The sequence below is a fragment of the Dendrobates tinctorius genome, unplaced genomic scaffold (genome assembly GCF_039654945.1).
Source record: "Dendrobates tinctorius isolate UK_male_01 unplaced genomic scaffold, ASM3965494v1 ptg000029l, whole genome shotgun sequence".
Classification (NCBI taxonomy): Eukaryota; Metazoa; Chordata; class Amphibia; order Anura; family Dendrobatidae; genus Dendrobates; species Dendrobates tinctorius.
This window is the reverse complement of record NW_027361697.1, coordinates 33,970,566-33,980,909: the sequence shown is the minus strand read 5'-3', so window position 1 is coordinate 33,980,909 and position 10,344 is coordinate 33,970,566. Positions and strand designations below refer to the sequence as shown.

The following is a 10,344-nucleotide window of genomic DNA, read 5'->3' as shown; positions in this document are numbered from 1 at the left end:
AGCGTCATGTGTGCGTCACTCCGTAACAATGGCCGGTGGGTATCAGGAGGTGAGTAGGGCTCTGGCATGGCGACCACAGACTACTGACCTAACCGCTGGACCAAGGTCCTGTCAATCATTTTGCTCAAATCTAGTTTGTTTGGTTTTTTTTAACCATTTTATATATGGCACTGAAATCCATATTGATACATATGATAACCGATATATCGATAGAACAACCAGATTGGAAGAAACGGACCGACGAGACGGTTCTAAGTTTACAAAATTTGGCATCCAAACCTTTTCTGGTTTTCATCTGATCATTCATGTCCCAAGAGTTTTGTGAAAGGCCCAATGGTCTCACTCCCAATTATAATTTTTGTTGGCCGCTACGGTCCGCACCGATCATACAGTATAGTCAGCAGTTTAGAAAATGTGATGTACGCGAGCTCACAAAAATCTAAGACCAAAAACGGATGCAGCGAGATAAGAAGGCGGAAATTATTCGAAAAGAGCACTGATCAGTACGATTTCATGTCTCAAAGAAGCAACGTAATTCCTAAGCCTTCCAATTTAAAGCAGGATTCATGAGAAAAAAAACAAAAAACACAGAAAACATTATAGATGCGAAACAGACCGAACAGAAAGGTAACACTGTAATTAGATAAATTATATAAATAGACAACATAATGCACTATTAACATCTGAGACTCATATATACAAACAGAAGAGATCGCCAAACGACAGGATTCATAACCAAGAGAGAAGAGCTCGTCTGAACACACGATCTCACGGGCAGCCTGGCACCATGCGAGCGTTTGGCGGCGTTCACTATATACATAGAATGTTGGCAGAAATTGACATTATTGGCTTTATGGTGCGTCCTACAGGAATGCACAGTAGCGCTTATTTCTCAGAGTGAAGTAGTGAAAGGTCCCTTTTATATTAGGCTATCCGCCCCCCCACGATAAAGATGAACTACTGGTGTAATTACACCCAACACTGATCGTGATCACCTATCCACAGAACAGATTATAAGGGTGATCAGTGGCGACCGATTACAAACACGTCTTTGCTCCATTCCAACCACGCGTTTTAAGCCCTTCATACAGAGACTACCGTTGGCCGATATCCCCAGATACGGCTGACAGCCCAATATGTACTGGGCCCAAGGACAGATGATTATCCGGTGTGTCCGTTTTCAGCCTGCTGATCCTTTTCTTCACCCAGAGAGAAGCCTCCGCCAGACAAAGTATGGCAGCAGCTTTCTTATAGAGAACATAGGAGCGCTTTCCGATGAGGGCCCCTGTGTATGGGAAGAAAGTTGCCAGTCACACGACTGACTGAACCACCCATCTAGCTGACAGCCATCGAAGGCCAAATTTGGAGGGTCCCATAAAACATAAAGTTACCACTTATCTTGTGGATAGGTGCTAACTTTTGATGTTGGGAAAACCAATTTCATCAGAAGGGCGACACACATCAGGTTTGACTGGAGGCTTTGTATGTTATATCTGTTCTCTTCACCCAACCATTATTAGCACACCTCCGGTTGCGACTATCTGCGACTACATTATGGCACTTACTAAGTGATGCTGACTAAGGGCGTTCAGTCCATTGTGAGAAAAGTGCAATATTAACATTTGTAGTTATTGACTCAATTCAGTAATAATCAGCGCTGGAAAAGCTGCTGAACATCTTCAATCGGCCTCTGCGCCCACTGAAAGACTCAAGTCTCTGCCAGGACATTACCAGGAGATATTCCAAAGCAGGCAGGGCTGATCAGTGAGGAGGCCACCGGCTCAGGTGGACACTCAAACCATGGGATCTACTGCAGGTCATTACTGGCCAGAAGCAACATCCTGGAATAATATTTACATTTAAAATGGATATTCCCATCTTTAAGATTAACAAAACATGCCACTAATGTCCACCACGTGTGGATCTCACCCACAGAGAATGGAGAGGAGGCCACGTGTACGCAGCTTCCCTCATTCATGGAGAAACTGAAGCAGAACTTGACTTGCAGCCACTTCTCCATTCCCGGTAGTGACAAATGGGACCGAATCTCAAACAGCAGCGGGAGCCGCCCTTCATAAGTGGCATCTGCATATTAAGAAGGGGGCAGAATTCTGGTCATATAACGCTCGAGGTTTATGAATGGAAGAATAACCTGTATATGAAAGGCCAGAGTGGGGGAAATGAGGAATACTGAAAACTCCCACTGTCCCAACTAAATCCAGCGAGTAGAAAGAAAACATGAACCCCTCTCCCCCGGCTTTTATACTGGCTTTTATCTGCAAGAATTGAGAAGCCTGACATTAGAATCAGCCCATGATTAAAACGCTGTATTCCTGCCTTATTAAAGGAATTAATGTGGATTCATTGCAGATTGTACGCTCCTTCCAGTCAGGAATATATAACTAAAGAAAGACTGCGGATCTTTCTATTTCCAAACTTCCGCTGCCATTTCTAGTCCATAGGACTGGGAAAATACAAGTTTTGGATCATTAGGCCTCATTCAGATGTCAGTTTTTACCACATACGAGAAAAACAGACTAATTATTCTGATCAGTGTGGTGCAAGTGTTATTATGGAGATCAGACCAGACTCGGATGTCATCCAAGTACGGTCCAATATTTTTCACGGCCCCATATATACTTCCATGGCCAATTTTGATCTGACCCTTGGAAATTGGACGTGTCTCCGCGATTTTCCAAGGACTGCTAGATCTGTGAGGAATCCCGGACATGTGAATGGCCCCACAGACGATCACAGGTTAGCACCCATATGCAAAAATCAGACGTCTGAATGAGGCCTTAGTTAAAAAAGTCTATAAATCAGTGACAATTAGAACCTGTCACAAGGAGTCTGATCTGCAAGCAGTAACTTACAGAGGAGGAAGAACTGAGCGCTTAGATATATAGGATTATGGGAAAACATTTAGTACAACTTGTGATTGTAATCAGTGAAAACATAGCTCATTCTGGGCTAAGGAGGTCCTAAACCTTGACTGACAGCGCTACACATGCACACTCATCAGGATGACTGTCGATCACTGATTAAGACCGCCCACTGGACTCTAAGTCCTGAACGAGCAGGGATTTTAATGAATAAAATAGTTGTTGTACTGAACCTTTCCATATAAGCCTATAAAGCAATTAGCTCAGCTCCTCCTGCATTTCCATGCTGACAGGTTCCCTTTAACCACTGGGGCCATTCAAAGCGTTTATAGAGTGGTGCAGCAAACAAAACCATTGTTCCCCTGTTGCGGCCCCTAACCAGGCTATGCCTATGCTATAACACAAGGGTGGTAAGCCTTAATGGCAGCACCAGTTTTAACATGGATGTCTACCAGCTTGCACCAGTTGTGTCCTGTAATCTTAGCCTGTTCATTAGCATTTTTTTTTTCTTACAAACTGAGACATGTGATTTATGCTGTATATACAGTAAATTGTGCACAGAACCATTAAACCTCCCCGGCCCGACGCGCGTCCGGATGGGACAATTCTAACTCCCGCTTGTGCAAAACCGACCAAAAGACGACAAGTAGGAAAAGCAGGAAAGAGCTTCAGGTCTTCTTTTTCAATGACAGATACTTAGTTCGGTAATTTTTGTCCATGAGGAACGAGGACCTGCTCCCTGTAGTCGGAGAAGAGGAAACTGAAGTCTTGTAAGAAAGATGATACAGAGTTCCTGTTAGGAGATCCCAAAAATCTGGAGTCTGAGTGGATAGACTCGTACCCAAATGGTTAGGAGCGATACTTCAGAACGATGGGAACTGTAAAGAAGGAAGACGTTTATTAGATGGTTACAAATGTTTCCGTACATCGAAGGAGTTTATTAAAAGGGTTGAAGCAGGTGGTTGACGCGTTTCGAAGCGCAACGCTTCTGACTCATAAACTGGTGCGCTTCGAAAAGCGTCAATCCCCAATTCTCATTAGGAACCTATAGTTCTTTTTATGCATAGAAAATAAAGTATAGGGTTTTTCTGACATCCTGGATTTGCCTTTTTTTAACAGTTCTTTTGTTTACAGCTTGTTACCTTGGAGACCGACTACCGCTGCTAAACAGGAGAACATGCACAAAGCCTTTCAAGCTCTTTGGATATAAATTTGGACCATTTGGCTTTGAAGGCTGTTTATTTCCCTGCACAAGGCTGGCTGCAGAATGAGAATAACACCGCAATCACATATTCCTATGGGCCTCGAGCTTGGACCGTGATGCACAGATTATTTGTAGGTTCTGACCCAAACTTGACAGCCCAACAGGCGTATCTGAGGCTCTCAAGTTTGGGTCAGTAGACCAGTGGACAATCTATACGTCACGGTTTGAGCTTGTGTGAATGTGGCTTAATTAAACATATGTCAGCGAGTTTGTTTAGATGGGATAGTACAGTCTCTTATTGTCGAACTCCTTTTGTGACGGTTTAGGACCACAGACCACATCAAAGTTGAGCCAAACTTTGATGAGGTCATAAATAAGCTGAGAGGAGCTCAGAAAAACACAGATAAAAGAGTTATAAAACTCCCCATTAGAACAAGCTCGCTGAGGGATTCTTAGTTAATCTCATTCTGCAGCCAATGTGCAGAGAAACAAAAAATTAAATTAAAAAAAAAAAAAAAAAAAAGAAAATTACTTCCGAAGGTGTTCATATTCTTTACAGCAAACTTTGGCAGAAGAGTAAAATATTCCATATCGTAGAGATGATCAGAAAGTCGACACTTCCCAGATATAAAGACCTTACATCTTTCCTTATCCCATTGATGTTCCTTCTTGGTATAACTCAGGGATGACTAGTATTTCTTATTCCAATGACATATTCATCCGAGCAGCTAACATTCACAGTACTTACCGATAATGACGAGCAGGATGAAAATGAAGACCAACGCAACAATGGCTTTCATCTGAAATAGAACATGTATGATGTTAGAGATGGAACCATTGAACATTTGTGGAGCCTAAAGTCTACCAAGGGCCGACTTCACATGTCCGATATTCAAGGTCCAAGTACGGACTGCGATGTCCAGTCCAGCTGCTGCTCTCCTGACCCAAACTCTACAGCCTCATGAATGTGTGGAGCTGGATTTACGGAAAATCGAGCATCTAGTTTAAGCCTCATAGTTTGGAACATGGTTTAGATTTAGGCTGGCTTACTTTCCATGACAGAACAGTCCTTAGACGTCCAAATAATAAACAAGATTTGGTCATAGACATTATCAACCTTCCTTCAGTTGACTATGTACTTTAGACAACTCATTCATTGGATGGCTACTCTTACCCCCTCACCCCAAACACATGCAGGCAAGTGTTCTCAATGGAGAGCTGTTGCCAGACATCTCTGAGGAAGGCTCATCTTGATTTAAGGGAATCTGTCAGCATGTTTTGCCATTCAATCCATGGATATGTCACTTGCTCAACAGTTTGCTGTATATTCAATACAATCAGTGTTTTATCAGCAAGAGATTATCAGCATGCTGACTCTGTGCAGTGCACAATGGAAGAAGCCAATCAGGGGTGTGGGCGGAGTTACACACAGCTCAGCATTCTAAGCACTGCTACATCTACAACAGAGAAAACAGTGATTCTATTAAAACCGCACTTAGCAGTCAAGAAAGTGACACATCGCTGTAATCAGGGTATTTGCCTCTACATCATGCCACTCTCAGATTCCATAGCAAAAACCTGCAGACAGATTCCCTTTATGAACATACCCAACCCTTCTTTTCCCCCAAAAACCTGCAGGGGACAGTTAACTATGTTTGGCCAAGGTAAGTCCCATAAGAAGATCAGATTCTACTAGACACTTGTGAGCTTATCTTCCACGAAGTCCAACATAAACATCTGAGGACAGCCTGGAGACCATCAGATGTTCACCCATTACTTTTTACTAAATAGCCATTAAAAGCACTACAAGATATTCCATGCACAGCCTGTCCAATGGAATCATAAGTCCCAGGAGGAACGCCAATGGTTAACGCGTTTCGAACCTAGATGGTTCTAAGGATGGATTCACACATTTGTGATACATGGACCGGCCGTGGGTCTCCCAAACCAAACAGCCTCATAGGCTGTCAACTCCTGGTCAGAGACCTGGGGCCGGTCCGCGATATGTGGACGCGTGAATCTGGCCTTAGAACCAGCTAGGTTCGAAAATAGTCAACCAGTAGCGCTTCTCTTCAACCAGTTTTATTGGACAGATTCCATGGAGTGGAATATCTTGTAATCATTGTAATAGATATTTAATGAAAAGCAAAAAAATTATTTTTTTTTTTTACTACGTCTTGAATTTGATTTTTTTGGAATGCATCTTGTATTATGGGTTGGAGATTGCGTGGAAGAACGAGGCTATAGATTACATGCAGAAACATTTAATTACTATTACATTTTCTGTGCAGCTTGTTTGCCTCTATAGTAGTTATCTTACAATGCTTAGCCAACGCTGATCTACCTGCACTTTACTCTTTGTCGAGAGCAAGAGAGGTGGTTTGGGTTTCTGTGGTAACAAGAACAAAATGATAGACAAAAACATAACCCAGACCATAAAGGCTTTGCCTGGAAAGACAAAAAAAAAAAAAAAAAAAAAAATAATATCACCTTGCATTCCCGCCACCACATTTGTCTCCGGAGTTGCCTTGCTCTGCTGCTGAATGCTGTCGCATTATCCGATAAACTTTCTATGGGTCAAATCAAAAATAAGGAAAGCAAAAGTTGAGAAACCAAAGAGGAAGAAGACCCCAGAATCCAACCGGAAACTCATCATGCAGTGGACTGGGTTATACGTAGGACATTTACACTTGTTATCATTAGTGCAAACCTTTATTTTAAGGGTGAAGAAAGCCGGCACTCCATTTTCCACGACTCAATACGCTATCGGAAATCCATGCGCAAAACCAACAATAAAAAACTTGAAGCCAACTGACGCGTTTCGGAATATAATTCCTTAATCACAGATCATCTAGGATTAAAGAACTATATTCCAAAATGCGTCAGTAGGTTTGAAGTTTTTTATTGTTTTTCTGCATGGTTTCCAATAAAGTGTTGAATCAAGGAAAATGAAGTGCTGACTTTCTTCTACTTTTATGCAATCGAATGCGGTGCACCCAGGATGCTATTGGAGCAGATGTGGTAAGCGGTTGTTATTCATGCTTAATTGTAAGGAATGGAAAAAAAAATAAAAAAAATCAACCACGTTGACTATTAGTTAATGTACTTTAGCAGGAAGCAGATAATCAAGACCCGGCGAGGTTACCAGAGAGATCCAGAATTTTTGAAAGCAAAAAAAAAAAGCAGTGTGGATGAAGCCACATGTAGTCCACTCAGGATGAAGACGTCTGATGGCCTCACGCCACACTATAGTCAATTATATCCTATGTGGCCACTTGTCCAAAAGCCTAAAAAGGGTTATATAAGGGATGCAATCGGGGCAATATACTTTTCAAAGGAATCTTACCGGACTTGTCTTGCAGTTCATCCAACCTCTCTCCTCGTTCTATCACTTTGGTGATATTTTCCTGCATGACGTCAATGACCTCATCCACCTGGTTCTGCACACTGGAAATAGACAAGTAAGAACTGGATGGAGGCATCTTGCAATTTTCATACTTCTTAATCTGCCAGGAAATCCACTTGCACATAAGCAGCAATAGACGGATTCCGTGGCTGTCTTTTGTATCGAAGCTTCTAATGAAAGTGTGCCGAGGTCACTGTGTAGGGAAGTGGTCGCCTATTGTGATGGCTGGATCCTGTGTTATCAGCTGTGTATAGGGGTATTACTGGTGTTTGTAATCCTGCCTCTGATAAGGTGCCTGCTGAAAACTATTCCTGAAAGAAGAGTCTGGATTAACCATCCCACCACCTTATCTTCAAATATCCTTTGTCCACCACTATAAAAGCCCGTTCTTGAACTAAATGTTTGGCCCCGATAGAATAAAATATACTCCCCTCCCGTGCTGGCGCCGTTCCAGCGGTGTTGGTACTCGTGGTCCAGGGGCTCTTGTGCGGTGGAATGAAACGTGATGCCCGGCGCCCAATCAATGCTGGTGTCACTGTCCCCGCCTTCGTACTGATTGTACATGAGGAGGAAGTCCGGGCTGAAGTTGATCTCTGTCCTCCACTTCATGATCAATCCGTAAGAAGGTGGAGACAGTGACACCAGCGCTGATTGATCACCGGGCACCACAACACCGCACGAGAGCCCCGGAAAGAGCGAGTGCCGACACCGCTGGAATGGCGCCAGCATGGGAGGTGAATATAGGTTTTTTTTATTTTAAATCGGGGCCAAACATTTAGTTCAAGAAGGGGGTGTCCTCATAGATAACCCCTTTAAGTGAAATGCTCTTGTAAGGAGAGATTTTTTTTCCCTTGCAATGATAAATATGGATGGGATTTGGACGTTGGCCCATTCTGGCAAATACTACTCTGGAAAAGTTGGAAATTATTGGTTCATTGGTCAATCACTCTCTTTCCCACTTTCGACCAACATGGAGCTTCAATTCCGAATGTGTGAACCTTCTGGAAGATAATGGAGGAAACCAAAATATACACAACCATTTCTCCATGTAGGAACAATGTATAGTACAAAGGTATGTAAAAAAAAATCTGATGATGACTGTGCTATCTAAATACTTAGATAATAAAGAATTGTGGACATGACGGGTCATGTAGTCTTCAAACTATTTACAGCAAGTGGATCACTTCACTCACTTCAGGAAATATTTGCCCATGTGCATTCTGCAGAGTTAGTGTTCCCAAGCGGGAGCTGAAAACACCACGACTCAGTGACCAGGGGTCAAATACCAACAAAAAGATGGAATAGGAAGAGTCCGGCCTGTGATTTATGCTACGCACACTTTCCTTTGAACACCAACTGTTGACTCCGCCATCTTTTCACATAGAGGTCAGGAAAACCTTAACCGTTTCAATGGCAGTAAGAGTGAAACCACGTAATTGTCCGGGCCATCATGCGAACATGTCGACGTATGCGTATATCTATATGCATCTATAGACTTATTCACAGTCTGTGTGTGTGTGGGTGTAAAAGTTTTAGGCAGGTGTGAAAAAATTGCTGCAAAGCAACAATGCTTTAAAATATAGAAGGTTTTACAGCTGTTTTTTTTAATCAATTAACAAATGCAAATTGAATGAACAAAAGAGAAATCAGAATCAAATCAATATTCGGTGAGAACACCCATTGTCTTCTAATCATTCTTTTAGGTAATTGTACACAGTTTTTGAAGGAACATGGCAGGGAGGATGTTCAAAACATCTTGCAGAACTAATCACAGATCTTCTGGGGATGTAGACTTGGGAAAAACCTTCTGTTCTTTTGTGAAATCCCACACAGACTAGATGATGTTGAGATCAGGCCTCTGTTGGGGCCGTATCATCACTTCCAGGTCTCCTTGTTCTTCTTTACACTGAAGATATTTCTTAATGACACTGGTTGTATGTTTGGGGTCGTTGTCCTCCTGCAGAACAGACTTGAGCCAAACATAACCCTGATGGCATGATGAATAAGTGTTTGCCTGTATTTCTTAGCAGAAAATCGTCAGGGAACATCCCCGAGCAAATCCCTTACTATATTTGACGAAATACAACCCTAAACCTCCATGAAGGAACCTCCATCGTGTTGCACTGTTGTTTACAAGACCTTCATAGAGCCCTGATCTCAAAATTATCACGTCTCTCTGGGAAGACAGAAGGATTTGCACAAGCCTCCATCCACAGAAGATCTGTGGTTAGATCTCCAAGAAGTCCGGAACAACCTCCTTGCCTAGCTCCTTAAAAAAAACTGTGCAAGAATACCTAGAACTGATGCGTTTTTGAAGGTAAAGTGCGGTCACATGAAATATTGATTTGATTTAGATTTCTACTTTGTTAATTCACTTTGCAGCTTAATTGAGAACTATTAGCGTTCTTACTTCGCAGTATGAATAAGTCAGTTCTTGAAGCTAATGTGTTGGAAACAGGAAAAATGGGCAAATGTAAGAACTTGAAAAAATTTACTATGACCATATTTTCATCGCTAGATGACTGGGTCAGAGCATCTCCAAAATAGCAGGTCAAGATGTAGTGGTTAGTACCTACTAGACTTGCAGCCACGGGGACTCGAACACCTTACTCGAGCACATTCCCTCATCACTAGTACCTACCAAAAGCACTCTATGGATCCCAAGGCTCAAACCTGTCTGGTCTGATTCCACAGAGGAGTCACAAATAGCTAAAATGTTAAAGCTGATGTTCAAAGTAGCCTTGGTGAGCCCTATCCACAGGCAAAAGCACCTACATTGGGCATCTGAGCTGGACCGTGCCGCAAAGGAAGAAGGTGACCTGGTCTGAGGAATCACATTTTATTTTCTTCTG

General features: G+C 42.5%; 1 protein-coding gene across 1 annotated transcript in view; it reads right to left on the bottom strand.

Annotated features, from left to right (window-relative positions):
• Positions 1 to 617: 617 nt before the first annotated feature.
• VAMP4 (vesicle associated membrane protein 4) overlaps positions 618 to 10,344 on the bottom strand; it is a 30,950-nt gene continuing 21,223 nt past the window's right edge. Inside the window, exons 5-8 of the mRNA XM_073571535.1 lie at positions 7,433 to 7,533; positions 6,577 to 6,656; positions 4,835 to 4,886; positions 618 to 3,760 (exon numbers count right to left, since the gene is read on the bottom strand). Coding sequence (XP_073427636.1) covers positions 3,732 to 3,760; positions 4,835 to 4,886; positions 6,577 to 6,656; positions 7,433 to 7,533 — 262 coding nt within the window. The 3' untranslated portion in view covers positions 618 to 3,731. The remainder of the gene's footprint in view (positions 3,761 to 4,834; positions 4,887 to 6,576; positions 6,657 to 7,432; positions 7,534 to 10,344) is intronic.